This window comes from Oculina patagonica, chromosome 13 (assembly GCF_052425735.1).
Source record: "Oculina patagonica isolate OP01 chromosome 13, crgOcupat, whole genome shotgun sequence".
Taxonomy (NCBI): domain Eukaryota; kingdom Metazoa; phylum Cnidaria; class Anthozoa; order Scleractinia; family Oculinidae; genus Oculina; species Oculina patagonica.
The window spans coordinates 30,108,647-30,123,895 of record NC_135770.1 but is presented as its reverse complement, the minus strand read 5'-3'; the positions used below and the strand labels follow the sequence as shown (position 1 = coordinate 30,123,895).

The 15,249-nt window shown below is 38.8% G+C and overlaps 1 protein-coding gene across 2 annotated transcripts; it reads right to left on the bottom strand.

The window, feature by feature from the left end:
* Window positions 1-586: 586 nt before the first annotated feature.
* Window positions 587-15,185, bottom strand: LOC144634825 (uncharacterized). Of its 2 annotated transcripts, none has more exons than XM_078493859.1 (14): window positions 15,138-15,185; window positions 11,823-11,945; window positions 11,137-11,254; window positions 10,248-10,324; window positions 9,246-9,288; window positions 8,116-8,213; window positions 7,292-7,416; window positions 5,787-6,727; window positions 3,823-3,904; window positions 3,441-3,525; window positions 3,037-3,085; window positions 2,307-2,407; window positions 1,215-1,298; window positions 587-960 (listed from the first exon to the last, which is right to left on the bottom strand). In XM_078493859.1, exons 1-14 carry the CDS (start codon window positions 15,174-15,176, stop codon window positions 919-921), a joined length of 2,007 nt encoding a protein of 668 aa, XP_078349985.1. In that variant the 5' UTR covers window positions 15,177-15,185; the 3' UTR covers window positions 587-918. The 2 variants fall into 2 exon arrangements, with proteins under 2 accessions (XP_078349985.1, XP_078349986.1); XM_078493860.1 differs by having other exon boundaries at window positions 588-960; window positions 5,793-6,727.
* Between the last annotated feature and the right edge of the window lie 64 nt (window positions 15,186-15,249).

Genomic DNA, 15,249 nt, shown 5'->3' with positions numbered 1-15,249 from the left:
ATAGATATGGGACAAAGAGGAGGAAACCGCTACAGAAAGGCGCGGGAAGCGGGAGTAGAAGGTACGGGAGGCGGGAGGTTCAGACCCCCCTGCCCACCCCCTCCCCCACCAGGAGAGTGAAAAACAATGGTTGCCAAGTTCTGCTCTCACCTAAAGGCAAGAGAAGGCGCAGGAGACCTAGTTATATAAGGGCGCGTCGAGTAGAGCTGTGTAAGCTGAACGCAAAGACCTGGGCTGGACTAGCTGGAATGAAGTGAAACAGCGAGCAAAAGACCGTGAAGTATGGAAGGCGGGGAGTAGGAGGGAGTAGAAATATTCCTAGTTGCTAAATGCTACGGAAACCGGGATAAGCTCCAAAGGTATGGGCCACTTGGCTCGACGCAGACTTTACTTTTCAATTCCTACCGGTACGGTAATGAAAAGTGACATTCAGCCTGGGGCTGACAGTAACAGTTCAGTACTGTTAGGGTAACGTGCTTAGGGTTAAAGATTGCTAGTGAAGTGTGTTAGAAGATGAACTGTCTTGTCGTTTGGTTAGAAGATAATACAGTCAACAATAAACTGATTCTCATTCATTGTTGCCAAATATTTTTCTTTTATTTCTTTCTCTCTAGTCATAATCATATATAATTTATTTGCAAATATTACAACAAAAGTATAAATATTTCTGTTTGATATTGTAAGTTTCTGAAAAGTTGTTAACAGTAAACAAAGAGTGTCACTTAGAAAAAAATTATACTATATCTCAATAATTATAATCATATATAATTTATTTGCAAATATTACAACAAAAGTACAAATATCTCTGTTTAACATTGTAAGTTTCTAAAATGTTGTTAACAATAACCAAAGTAAGTCACTTAGAAAAATATATAATTTATAATACTATATAATAAAGCTTGCATGAATATCGTAGACTTAGTTGGCCGATGCCGGTGCCTCCAGCAATGAGTGCTCCGCCTTCAAAGAAAACAAAGGAACAATTAAAGGATTTTAAAATGAAACTTACAGTGACAGCACTGCCTCTCTTCGGGAAAAGAATTTAAGTATTCGCTTCGAAACGCGCTTGCAAGATAAGGCGTGGGGAGATTGGGGCGAGGTAACCTGCGATCAGGCGTTCTGCTTTTGAGTAGGGAGGGAGGGTATGATCTCACGTTGGCGGCGAGGCAAATATAAGGGAAGTCCACCAAATCATGTATAAAAACAACTCGTACCTCATCTCGACTTCTACCCACAACTTTCATGTAAAGCATCACCAAAGCCTCTGGAAGCAGCACTTTACTAACGTAATCAAAGTACTGGCGGGAAAATGGAGAAACCTCACGTAAGAACGGTAAATTATAAGGGACGGATCATTATTTCTCTAGAGGGAGGGGAGGTATGAAAAATATTGGAATATTGTTTAAAATATTGTTTGCAGGGCCTTAAAAGACAAAATAAATTGCTTTCAAAGACGATATGTAGAGAAAAAATAGTTTGCTTTTTCCTCCAGGAAAATAATGATCCGTCCCTAATACCAGTCGTACGGGAACGTAGTAACGAGTCAGTACGCGATAGTTATAAACTGAACGTCTTAGTACCCTCTAGAGTTCCCATATCTAACGAGCCCCTCCAATTTAAATTAAAGTGGTGATTCTTCTAACAGAAACAATCCGTTCCGGAGCGGCTTTAAATTTAACGCGTACAAATCGATTGTAAAATTGGACATCCTTACTCCATTAAAAAAGAAATGTCGGCGAGAAAATTGAAAAGCCACGAGAAACATTTCATAAGCAATCTGGAAAGATATCTTTAGTTAGCAGTACTCAGTTTAGGTTGGTTTCCTTCTTATAGCTGGAAAATGGCTGATTATATTAAAATGAATAAATAAATCGTCTATATTTTACGAGGGTAGCACGTAATAGTCTTGCGACCAACAAACCTGTGGCCCTCGGATTCCCGATCGAATTGGAATTTAGAAGTGTTGATTTTTGTGGAGCACGGACGAGAACCAACAACAAACTCAACCCACATATGACGCCGGGTCCTGGAATCGAACCCGGGCCACATTGCACCATCCCTGCTCCCCCCAAAAAAACAAACAGATGAACTTAAATTTGTTTACCTATTAGTTGTTTACCTTCCCGTATTCCCAGCCCGTATGCACACCACATCCTTCGAGACACATTTTCCTATTCCTTGCCGGAAAGCGAATGAAGAATAGCGGCAAGCCATACACCGAAAAATGTTTTAATCTAGGTTTATTGTTTGTTATTTCTTCATATTCGAGCACGATCCCTTGGCGAGACACTACGTAATTTTATTACCTTACTGTGCTTGTAGCAAAACATATTGGTGAGCACCCCCATAATTCTGTCTCGTTGTTCCTCGGAAAATGGACCAAACAGTACTTGGAATGCCAGATCTCCTAAAAAATAAAGATAGAATAGGAAAACATAAGCTTGGACATAAAACTTTTGTGCAGGTCAGAATTTTTTTTCCGCAAACGAGGAGCAGACTGAGGAAAAGGTGACTGGGTAAGAAAAGTTTATGACTGTATGAAAGAGCTGGGCATTAGTAACATAACCAAGTTTGGTGTTCGTCCAAGCTCGAAAAATTTAAAGGGTTTATAAGTATTGGTCACCGGAAGCTGGAGATGTAACCTTAATGTAACTCACTGATAATCCATAAAGAAAATACAAAGGAAATCAATGTTTAATGAGTGTCTTCAGTTTTATCTAATAGACACGGCTAAATTTTATGTCGAATTTTCTTGGCCAAATAACCCAAAATCTAAGTATCAGTACAAGAATCTACATCAGAGGTTTTAAAGCCGTTCAACAAACTCGCAATTCGTACTTTATCAAGTTTAAAACACTCGGCTGCGCCGTTTTTTTTTAAACTTGATAAAGCACTCCTGCTCGTTTATTAAACATAACGTAAAAGAATTTGGCTTATGCATTAATTTTTCCGAGGTTTGGAAGACTGTCATTCAAATTAAAGTTCTTCGGACTACATGAATCGGAAAATTTAATCCCTAAATTTAATTGGTTTTACCTTTCATCTTTCCACCTCTTTTGTAATCCTCGTGACGCCGACAATACTTCTACATGAACAGAAAATAATTCGAGTGAGAGAAATGCTTTGTACTCTCCAGTCAGTCAGTCAGTCAGTCAGTCAGTCAGTCAGTCAGTCAGTCAGTCAGTCAGTCAGTCAGTCAGTCAGTCAGTCAGTCGATAAATAACGGAGGTAGGCCACTGACGGCATAGCTCATATGCATTGTCTTTGGACTGCCTAACGAGCCAAAAGAATATCTACATAGGCAACATTTAAATAGGATGACAGTTCAAAATCCATCTCTTTAATCACCAATCTTAAACGCCATTGTTCCTTTGTGCCCTCCTCTATTATTTAAGTCTTACAAATTCTTTCAAAAAAGGAAAAGTTTACGCTAAGTTTACCTTGCCCTCAAATATTTCTCTCAGTTTACTAGCGTGTTCCCACACCAGCTGTTCTGTTTGCTCGGCAGTGAGTTCTTCAATGGTGCTGTAAGGGGAAGCAAAGAACAGATGATGACAAAAAAAACAAACAAAAAAAAAAACAAAAAAAAAACAAGGAAAATATGGAATATACTCAGTTTCAGAATAGAGGAATGGCATATATTGATCATCAGTAAATATCTGTGCTGGCAAGACCTGTTTAGCGATAAAAATGTTGCGATCTAACCAACCGCATTTAAAGAAACCGATCCTAACTTTATCAAACAGAAACTCGTCAAACATCGATAGTAGTCGTCCGTTTTAGAAGAGCACAATGCTACACCACTTGTAGAATAACAAATACCTGACATTTATTGGCACTGGAGGTTTGTCCTCGATTGTGATTGGCTCCAATGGGCTAGACCCAGGCTCCTCTTCACCAGCATCTAAAAACAAAATTTAACGGCCGAGGAAAGGCGATTATAAGACCCAAGTTAGATTCACGCTTGGGTTGAAATAGGGATAGGGTCCTCTGTTATAGAAATGACAGTTACATAATTTGTAAAGAAAGGCACCTTATATGTTTATTTTTTTCGCGCGTGTTTGGCAGATCAACCTGGTGGTGTAGTGCTGAAGGGAAAGATGCTAGCAGGCCAGAGGATCTGTGTTTGCAATCAAAGATCTCTTCGAGATACCAACTATTTTGCATGAAGTTTGAGTAGAAGGTTTATCCTGGGCATTGTTGTTCGAACATATCATGGAAGAATTCAAACGTCTTTTAAAGAATTTTAACTAATAGTTTCTTTGTAGTTCAGGTCAAGCATTTTTTTTATCTTCGCGGAGGAAATGCTGTATTTGTCAGTCGCGATGGCTGGGCGCTTTGCGACTCATATACTGTGGCTTGGTTAAAAATTGTAAACTTTGTCGTTTGCCTTTAATCGAAATAGTTGTTTCCTTTCGGTTCGAGTTAGAAAGATTTCTACTCGGCTTAATCAAGGTTACGCACAAAAGAGTTACCTTTTGTCTCGTCACGCAATCTTTACCCCACAGTGAGAAGTAAATTTTCGTTTGGATATTGCCAAAAGCCGCTTCTCCTCGCGTTATTCTTTACCTTACGGCTACACATGCCATTTCTAACGGCTACATTTCCAGTAAAACAGTTGCTGTTTTTTTCTAATGGCGATGCATTAACTTCTAACAGAAGCAAAAATTTTCAGCTTTTACTGCTTCACCGGAAGTAATTTCACAACAGGCTACAGAAACACTTGTAAATATCACTTCACACCTGCATTGAATGATGTTGCAATTCTGAATTGTGCAACTCAGCAGAAAATAATCAATTGTCACGAAATCAGATGCCTTAGGTTAAATATTAGCGCCACTTTGTGAAAGACTTGTACCAGTTCAAATTTGCGTTCAATTAATCGTTTTAAACTTCGTTGCCTTCGTGCGCTGAACCACTAACATTCTAAATTGGTTATTTCATGTATGATTTAGGCTAGTCACGTTTTTTAATTGTTATATAACGTTTGTAAATTTGACAAGTCACGTTTTTTTTTCTACGAGATCGCAAGTGTTGACGCACTACTATTGATTGAGACGCTTTGATCACCCACAGCGGAAAGTAATCCCTTGAGAAATTAAAATATTCCCTTGAGAAATTAAAACAGTCCTTTGTGAGTTAACAACTATGTGCGGAATTCGGTAAGAGAGTGACAAGCTTCCCCACTATATCTTTTCATTTTGCTTGTAAACAAGCAAAATAGTCGATAAACACGGCATCGACCAGTTGTCCAGTTGTGAAAGGCAAACGTACATTTACGATAGATTTCGCTCGTTTGAGAGGCAGATGATGCATGCTGTGGAGTCAGGTTGTTTGTTCGCACGCTCATGAGAGTAGGTGAGAGTCGAAGAAAAGCGGAGTCTCCTTCAAATCTCATCTCTAAACTGTTCTCGACTCTCGTTATCATTTAAGGCTGATTTCTAGTCTGCAGTGCGCAGTCTCAGGGTTTGTTTCCATTTTTGTTTTAAATCCTTTAATACGCTACACTTCGGTAAAAGCGTATATGAAGCGACGTTGCGTGACAAAGAGAGAGGACCAAAACTGGACTAAAATTCTCGATGAGTTGATACGTCGGTTTGGAATAACGTCGGGTTTTCTCTACTCGTTATTATTGTTTTGCAAGGACATCTGGCGTTAATAATGAAGGAAAAGCTGAGTTTTCTCCTGAATTTTTATTTTGGCTAGAAAACTTTGCTTCGTGCGAGGCTCACAAACATTGCACGCGGAGACTGCGCAGTACGGACTTGAAATCATATTAAATTGACCTTTACCTTCCAAAACATCAGCTGTGGTTTTGGTAGTAGCCTTCACTCTTCGCTTATAGATCCTTTTCTCTGCTGGATTTTTAACCTTCCTTTCAGAAACGTCTACTCTTGTATCTGTCTTTTTCGTTTTTCTTTTCTTAGAGTTTAAGCCTTCTTTAGCATCTTGGTTGGAACTTGCAGCAGTTTCACTGGTTGTTGAAAAAACAGAAGTGTACAAATCTTGATCATCAGACAAGTCCGACCCTTTTCGTTTTCCCACATTTCTTCTTGCCTTTGGCGACTCAAAATCTTTATCATCACCTGTTCTTTCAATGATGACATCTATCTCCCTTCTGTTGCCTGTAGTTTCTTCGTCAGGCAAGGTTTTGGGTTTTTTAAGAGTGTTTCTCTTTGATAATCTATTTCGAAGAGAAGGAATTGAATCAATGTCGGTGGAATCAGATTCAGATTGTGATCTGCGACGTTTAAACTTTGACGTCGTGGTACCAGTCGACCTTGTATCAAGATCTTTACTATGGCTAACAGTCTCGCAGTTCTTCAAATGCCTCCATGACTCAACGTCCTCACTGCAAAGGCTTGCTTTAAATTCTTCACTCTTTGGAGACAAACCAGACGCAATGCTACAACTCTCTGAAGAGTCACTTGGTACATGCTTGATTTCATCTCCACCCCTTAAAAGGATGTCATTGTCATGTTCGTCTTCTTTTTTGACCTTTGAACTTTCACCTTCTTGAAATGCCAAGACGTCTTGAATTTCTATTTTATTGCCAAGCTTATTAACCCAGGAAATCTGATCATGTTTGTGTGGGGTGTCACCTTCTGATTCAACGCAGCAAGTGGCATTTTCAGTTTTCTCTTCTTTTAAAGCAACTTTATCGTCAACGGATGAATTTGAACAAAGAAGGGAATCGATTTTTGTCTGTTGTTCATCTTTCTTGTTCCTGAATTGTGAACAATAAGAAACACACAAAATTAACACTATCTACACGTACTTGTGTTGTGTCTCATGGGCAAGACACTTTACTGTCACAGTGCCTCTCTGTACCCAAGGTGTACAAATGGGTACCGGAGAATTTAATGCTGTGGGTACTGAAACCTGCGATGGACTAGCATCCCATCCAGGGGGGAGTAGAAATACTCCTAGACGCTTCATACTACAGAAACCGGAATAAGCTCGGGCGATATGGGCCACTTGGCTCGACACAGACTTCACCTATAGCTTCACACGTATTTACAGTTAACAGTTATGAACACAACGTAATTCACACCAGAGGGTTTCTTATTGAAAATGCGTCCCGTGGGTTCACCGGGAAAAAACCCGAAAACAAGGCTTGGACAACGCCGTAGCTAAGAATAATACGATTAAAGACTCCCTTAAAAGCTGTCTTATGTGAAAGAAAGCAGGAATGACTTGCTTTATGCATCTTTTGGCAAATTGCGTAGGAGTAGGGAGGGGACACAGGGGTCAGTGAATCATTGAATATAATGAGTACCCAACTCCTTACATATTCTTCAGCGCAGCCCTCTTCTTTTGGGTTGAACGTGTTACAGTAGCAGTGTCTTTGTTAAAGTACTTGCTGATAGTGGATTTAGAGGGTCCTGGTTTTTTTTCTTCGGCATCTTGAATCACCTTTTCAGAAATTAAAAACATGTTATTAACGAAATAGAAAGGGGCCACTGGGACTGCACCAAAATGTCATTGGAAATATGAGACTCTGTAAAGGGCTTTTTCTTATTGCTTTACTAAGAAACCCCTATTAAGTTTCTGTTTAAGCAATTTTTTTGTTCAAAAAATATTGTGACATATTACACGGTGTTCTAGTTTAATTTGTAACAACTGAAAAGTAACAACCTGTACGTTCTTGCCAAACAGGAAATATTTGTAGCCCAGTTTTCCAAAAACGGAACTAACAAAGATTATGAAGGTGCTGGGGTACATATGATCTGGTGATGGGTCAGCATCTACAAAAATGTCTGGTCCATTGTTCATTATGTAGTAGTGTTTGTTTGTTGTTACCAAATTCTTTAAACTAGGTTATGCGTCTTTCTCAAGTGACCACCGTTTACATCTTGAACATAATACAGTATATGTAAGTAACATAAGACTGATAAGGGTTAAAAAAAATTGGCAAAATTTTTCAAGTTTATAGTTTCAGTTTCGCCTTAATCTTTATCAGTCCAAACCATTTTTGGTAATTTTCCCGTTTCTATTTCTCCTTTGTTATGTTAGAAATCTATCACCCCGTATTGAGGTTTCCTTCAATTTAAAAAGAATCAACAAAATGACTTAAAATACGGTGACATTGCTCCTTTAAATATTTATACTTACACCTGCCACTGATGGCATCTGATGTGCAACTTGAGAAGCTAGACTGACTGTGACATTGAGCTTCTCTGGAAAGAAACCATGGCTTTGATAACCTCCACCTAAAAATCAAAAACAGCAAGTACTGGTTGCGTTCTTAACTTACTCTAAAACATTTAACTCTACCTCACATGATTCCAATAATTATGCATGCAGCAGACAGCTTCTTGACGAGCATGTTCAGGGTTTTCTGACAGAAGCAGAATACGGCTAACAAAAAGCCCCAGACCGGATTTTTTGCTTGCTATAGTAGGCATGTGGTGTCATGAGGCTATAGGAGTGTTCGCAGGCGCGTCCCTCAAAAACATGTTTGAAATTAGCTCATAGAAATGCTATTAAAAACATTCCTGATACCGGAGAAACAGTTTTTCAGAGGTGCCACGAGATCAATTCACTGCGATTTTCAAAGACCAGCGAGTTCTTAAGTTTTTTAAACCTAAAAACCTTATTGCTTTTTAAGCTACCGCCAATAGCTTTCTGCGCAAGTAGAATTTTGTGCCGAGTTTTATGGTTTAGTTTCGTGTTGACATTACACGTTCCTCCCTGACATCGAGTTTTGTGCACATGCATGGTCATTAATATAAGGTCTGTAGTTTCTGTGGACATCAAGTTTCGTTTGCACGTTTTGTGTTAAGTGCGGTCGAGCAGTTTGTACAGTCATCGAGTATTGTGTGGAAGTTGCCTTCTGTGTAATGAGACGGCAAGAACATCAAGTTCTGTGAAAACGTCCAGTTTTGTGCTGACATCTAGTTTTGTGTGGTCGTCAAATTTTGTGTGGATGCAAAGTTTTGTGTTACATTAAATACCGCGCTGTGCCGTGCGGTGCCGTATTACATGTAACCTGTTACATCACTTTGTGACGCATGTCACGTATGTAACCTTAGCAGCAATGTGTGACAGCTATTTTCCAGGTATCACCACAAAAAAAATAGTAACATAACAAAATTGCTAGTAGATACAGCTATTACAATTTATTAATAATAAAATATTATTACAATAATGGTAATAATATTTTATTATTATTATTATTATTATTATTATTATTATTATTATTATTATTATTATTATTATTACAATTAATTAATTATAATCACCTGAATATCCAGACTTTTTCCTCAGGCCATCTACAACTGATTCCTTTATTCACAAAAAGAAAGAAAATTAAAAGTGAGTTTTAAATAATCATTTTGAAAGTCATATCAGTTGCTAAAAATAATCTTTCAGATGGCATCCTTTTCTCAAACAATGGTCTGGCACAAGACTATGTGTATTTATTATCCAACTCCGCTTCATGGAGTACAAATAATGGCAGAAACGAGTACAAACATCTCAAAATATTTGTACTCCATGAGACTGGTTTAACATGTTCCATGTAGTTCTCTTATTCCTCCTGACTGCGCAAAAGATTCAAAAGGTAAAACAGTGGGAAGTCAGCTTTTTGGGAAAAGAAAATGCTGGATAACAAATCTGTTATTAGACATTTCAGTTTGTACATTGTACATTGTTTTACTTGTCATTTGTATTTTGACTGGCCCTTCAGGCTTGCAAAAGTACTGCAAGTCTTGTTAACAGCCATACTACATGCTAAAAAGCCTTACTAGTATAATACAATTTATACCATGCCATAGAAAACACAGCCAATCAGAATACAGGAAAGCCATTGTATTTTCGACAAAATTTAGTAAGCGTATTAAAGTTTTAATTAGCAGGACCCTGTTGATAACAGTACGCATGTACTGAAGGGTTATCCTGGATAAACATTCGCTTATTATTATTATTATTATTATTATTATTATTATTAGTATGGCATGGTTTAAAATAGTAACACAACACTCTCTCATAGTATACTATGGAATATCCCACTTGTCACTTTTATTTTCTCAGTATACACACTCACCTAAAGGCTTGTGTGTATATACTGAGAAAATACAAGTGACTCGTGGGATATTCCATAGTATACCACTCGAAAGCTTGCATTGCATAACTAGTATGCACTCAAATTATTAACTTAAAAATGCTATAAATACGCTACAAAAATTATTAAAGAAAGCTTACTGAGCCATCATGTGTTTGAATTACACCTACACTATTCTCACCTGTTTCTGTCTAGTCAAGACCATTTGTTTGTGATTCCTTTTCTTGACAAACTTATACTGTATGAGCAATTCAGGATCTATGGTGTGAAGAGTGCCACTCATTTATAGTCAATGGAGAAAACTACAACAACAGAAATTATCTTACAGTACTTACTAGGCAGGGCCAGAAAAAACTTGAATTCAACCTTTTCTTTGGATAAGCAGCTCTCAAATTTTGCTTGCCAGGGACAGTTGTATGCTTATCTTAGTTTACTTTTTTTACAACTTAGTCAGAAGATGACTATAAGCCTAAAGGCCCTTGCCCATCAGTTGGGCAAGTGAGAATGATTCAAGTGCCCTGCAGGAAAATCTACTCATCCAAGACAACCGGACAGCACTTTTTCCAACCCTGCTTAGTATTTGTTAGTTACCAGTAAACGATTATTCTAAAATCTAACCATCAACAAACTTTAGTCTAAACCATTTTAACCAATTGCCTGCTTAAAACCAGTGCTTGTACGGTGTAGGTAAAGTCTGAGTTGGGGCAAGTGTTCCATCTTGCCAGAGCTTATCCTAGTTTCTGTAGCACTGAGTGAATAGGAGTATTTCTACTTGAACCCTGTAGATGGGATGCTCATCCGTCTCAGGGTTACTCCCCAGCATTAAGTTAGTTGGTAGGAGAGAGGCACTGTGAGAGTTAAGTGTCTTGCACAAGAACACAATGCGATGGCCTTGACTTGAACCCAGACCCCTTGATCCAGGGTCTAGCATGCTAACCATTAGGCCACCGTGTGCACAGGTGCCAAATAATCATAGCATGCCATAGAAAGAAACATTGAAAGAGAAATTAAAAAAAAAACATTCACAGAAAGAGCTGGCAAAGAAGGGTTAAGACAAAGTTCTCACTTACCAGGTAATGTTTCCAAATAATCACCATGTGATGCCTTTCCACTTTTCTTTTTGCCTACAGGTTCTGATGGGGCCAACACTTTTGCCAGAATAACATCCTGTAGCTTCAAAATTAACCTCTGCAGGCCATAAAGAACAATCAATAATTGATTTTGTCTGACCAGATTTGCAAAAACATGCCCACAAATGACCCAAGACACTTCAAGGCTCTACAAGTCCCTTGACCACCCCTAGAGATTGGCATGTCATTAGCCCATGTGACACCTGCTATTCCAGCAGAGTGCCTTCAGTTCCCAACACAGAACCCTCAAGCAATGCTCAGCAACTGGGCCATGTGCCCAGACAGACATGAACACACAAATGCAATCAAAACAACTCAACTCTTACAGTCTATCAGTCAAAATGGACACCCTGCCCTCCCCCCTGCTTTTCACAGCTTGTCACCAGCTAACCACCAAAGGATAGCCCGGTTCAGGGGGGTGTTGACGTCGAGTCTAGCCTGGTGATTATGGCCAGTCACCAGGCTAGACTTGATGTCAAACCTCCCCCCCCCCCCACCCCCACTTCAAGTTAAGGCAGCCACAGGTGCTTGGACTCGGAATTTGCCAGTGTCCAAGCGAAAAACTTGCATTACTTTACTCGCATTGTAAATGACCGGCTTACAATATAACAACAAAGCTTACTCACATCAAAGTGTTCCTTTGTAAACCATTTGTAGATGTTGGCTTTATTCTCTTTCAAAGACTGGCCGACTTGTAAACACTCAGGGTGTATAGATATTTCCACCATTACAATCTTTCTGTCTAGAACCTTGAAAAAAAATTTCATAGTTTATGCTTAACATTAAAAATAAGCCTTGATAAAGAATAAAACACTGAGTACGGAACAGCCTTATCTAGACCATTTTTTTCTTTTCTGGAGCAGCAAAAAAGTTTTACAAATTAGCAAGCAGCTTTTTCTCATTGAAAAGCTTCTCCTAATATAACAAAGTTACCTTTTGAATGCGTATTTACTCTCCTACAGGAACTGAAAGAACCATACTGGTAGATGTAGCTAATTTTAATTTAGGCTGCCTTAGTTAAAATTGAGTCAATGGCTGGTCGCAGTGGCAATCATGGGACCATGTGCTGCGAAGAGGGTAGCAAGGGGGGGGATCATTTCACGCACAAGTTTTAACCAAATTCACCTGTCATGTGTACTTGAAACAGCAAAATTCACGGATGCTGTCTTTTCTAGCTATTTTCACGCACCGGGGTCTAATTTTTCCCCTTTTTTACATGTCACGGTCTAATTTTTGCCCTTTTCACGTGTCACGCACACAGTACTCTGAAGCACTTTGCCACCCTCTGCAAACTGACCCAGAGTTTTGCAAAGCTTATGTGTTTTGCGTTCCAGCTGTGTGAGCTTGTGCAGTTATTTCGAGCTTTGAAACATGCTTTGCTACAGTTTGTCCCCTTGCCTTCCCTCCCTCATTGGTGGATTTGATTAGTATAGCTGTTGGTAAGTATATGTGACCCTCCATATGAAAAGGGGGCTTAACGTAATTTCTCTCAAATGCGTTTAAACGCAGCGTTTGAAACGCATTTGAAACGGGTTTCAAACAGTTTCAAACAGATTTCAAACGCGTTTTAAACACCTTTTGAATTTAGAGCGTTTCAAATGCAGAAAACGCATTTTATAGGGTTTGAAACGCCAAATTATTTGAGCATAATTATTACTGAACGTAGGAGGTAGACAGCATTGTTTATGACAGTTTCCCAATGGTAATTTTTGGAACGGTTTCACAAAACATCTCGGTAACAAATCGAAACAAAATATGACGTCTACCCGTGTTGGAAGCTCGGCGAAAAGTTTGTTTTTGACTGGACTGGAAGCCTTTCTGCGGCCCTTTTGCTTTCAAATGGCAGACATTCTGCAGAATTTAGCGAAAGCTGTAGATTAGCTCCAATTTAACTGCACAAAATAATTTTCCGCGGCAGCCATTTGGCAGTCATTTAGCAGCGCTCATTTTACTGTTGAATTACTGCAGTTGGGCTGCATGTACAGTCAACTCAAACATAGCGCAAATTTTGCTAAGCTGTCTTAAAAATTTTGATAAGCTGTCTTAATTTTCGAACTGTTAACTGCAGAATCGCTGTGTGATAAAGCCAGCTGGTTGATATTACTTCTCACTAACAGGAGTATAAAATTAAATCAATTGCCGCTCGAGTACTTAGTGGCGACTGTATTTTCATTTGAAGGAATGCGACTCACCGAAAACGTGCATCTGGCATCCCAAAGTAAATTTTTCATCGATCAATCGATACAATTTCTAATATTTATATTGCAGTGTGTTTACAGGGAACATAGATTTGCAGTTTTCTTTTCTCCTGTGTGCATTGCCATTCTCCATTCATGAAACCTCGGAAACTTCAAACGATCGCTGTTGAACGTACAAAGCGCCCTGCTTGTGGTTTGAAGCATCAGGATACACGAGTTCGCACGTGATTTTATCGTGGAATTTATTCAACTTTACACGCAACAGTTTCAAATGCAACTAAACTGTTCATACATAAGTTTTTCGTTTTACAATCTATAGTTTAGTGAAATATATCGCTTATTTGCCGAAATTATCTCGATAAAATGTGATATATCTCAAGTCTTCAGAAAACAACCTGATGTGTGAGACGTGACAATGCACACGATCTGTATAAAACCTGATACTTTGTTTACTTTATTTGGCGGTCAAGATTTGAAAGTTAAAACGATCGGTTAACCAAATTGACAGTTTAAATGTGTTGTTCAGTTTGGTTTTTCAAGTTACAAGGGAATTAACAAGCGACAAGATGGTCCAAAAGCAAGAAACACGCTTCAGGATATGTGGTGATATAGTTTTCGTGCAGCAAATGTGTTTGTTTACCGTACGCGTTACATATTTTCAACATTCCTCAGACACAAAGTGATGTGTGGATTAAATATACGATGTAAGTATATTTTATACACTGTACAACTGTATACAATGCAATATTCACAGACAAGCTCTTGCAATTAACACAAGTGTGCATCACGCTGATTTATTGATGAGGAGAAAATGTTACTCAAATCAAAAAGTTTTCCTCCTGCAACATCACCATTCTCTGATTTCCTCAGCTACTGTAGACACTGTAGACACTATAATTTGAACTGAAATCGTTGTCACATTTTGAATAAATTATGCTTCAACAGTAATGATAATCTAAGCATGGCGTTTCAAACACATGCAAACGCGTTTCACCATGTTTCAAACGCCTACTGTTTGAAACGCGTTTCAAACACTTTGAAACGAATTTCAGATGCATTTGAAACGGGTTTCAAACGCGTTTCAAACAAAAACGCTCTTGAAACGCTGTTACCATAAGCCCCCTTTTCATATGGAGGGTCACATATATCTCCACTGATCTTTTCAGTGTGGAGGTGCCTGGCGGTTTGCCACTCAGGATTGCCTTGGATACCTGCGTGCCCTGTTCGAGGCTCATATTTCACCTGGAACCACCACCCACTTTCATAGGTACCTTCCCCAAGCCTATCTACATTCACAAATGAAATTAAGGATAGAGTATCAACAAAGTAGTTTCAAAATCAGCTTAGACTGAAGCACAAAAGTCAGATTAACTGAAAGGCAGCCTCTACCGCAGACCCTGTCAGAATATTTTTTCAAAGATGCTGACAACATTTCGACAGCGAAAACAAAGATTTGGCGAAATCAGGGGGGGGGGGGGGAGATGTTCAGTTTATTTTTTGATGTCCTTTTGTTTATTAATTGATCAGCTCGATAATCGATCCAGGCTGCCAGATTTTGGTGCGACGGTTGCACGAAAAAGAAATCAACTCCCTACGTTTCAAAATACTCGTTCACGGATTTATCTCGCCACACCATATCATATGTACGACAGCTTGGAGCTACGACTGGACTCTTTCACTTTCAACAGCTTTCAATTTTCAGTCCTTTTTAAATATTCATGCTAAGTTTTAAAATGCTCTTACCTTTGCATAGATCGTGTTCTTCTTTATCTTTGGCCCCATTTTGGACAAATGACTATTATTGCACTAAACTTTGTTCAATTTCTGCTATTATTTCGACGCAAAACGACCGCCA

Excerpts from the sequence above, each read along its gene's own strand:
- LOC144634825 (XM_078493859.1), bottom strand. The coding sequence starts at position 15,176 with ATGGGGCCAAAGATAAAGAAGAACACGATCTATGCAAAG. Across the intron at positions 11,946-15,137 it reads AGAACACGATCTATGCAAAG|GTTCTAGACAGAAAGATTGT; the intron begins GTAAGAGCATTT and ends TTTTTTTTCAAG. Across the intron at positions 11,255-11,822 it reads TTACAAAGGAACACTTTGAT|AGGTTAATTTTGAAGCTACA; the intron begins GTGAGTAAGCTT and ends TATGGCCTGCAG.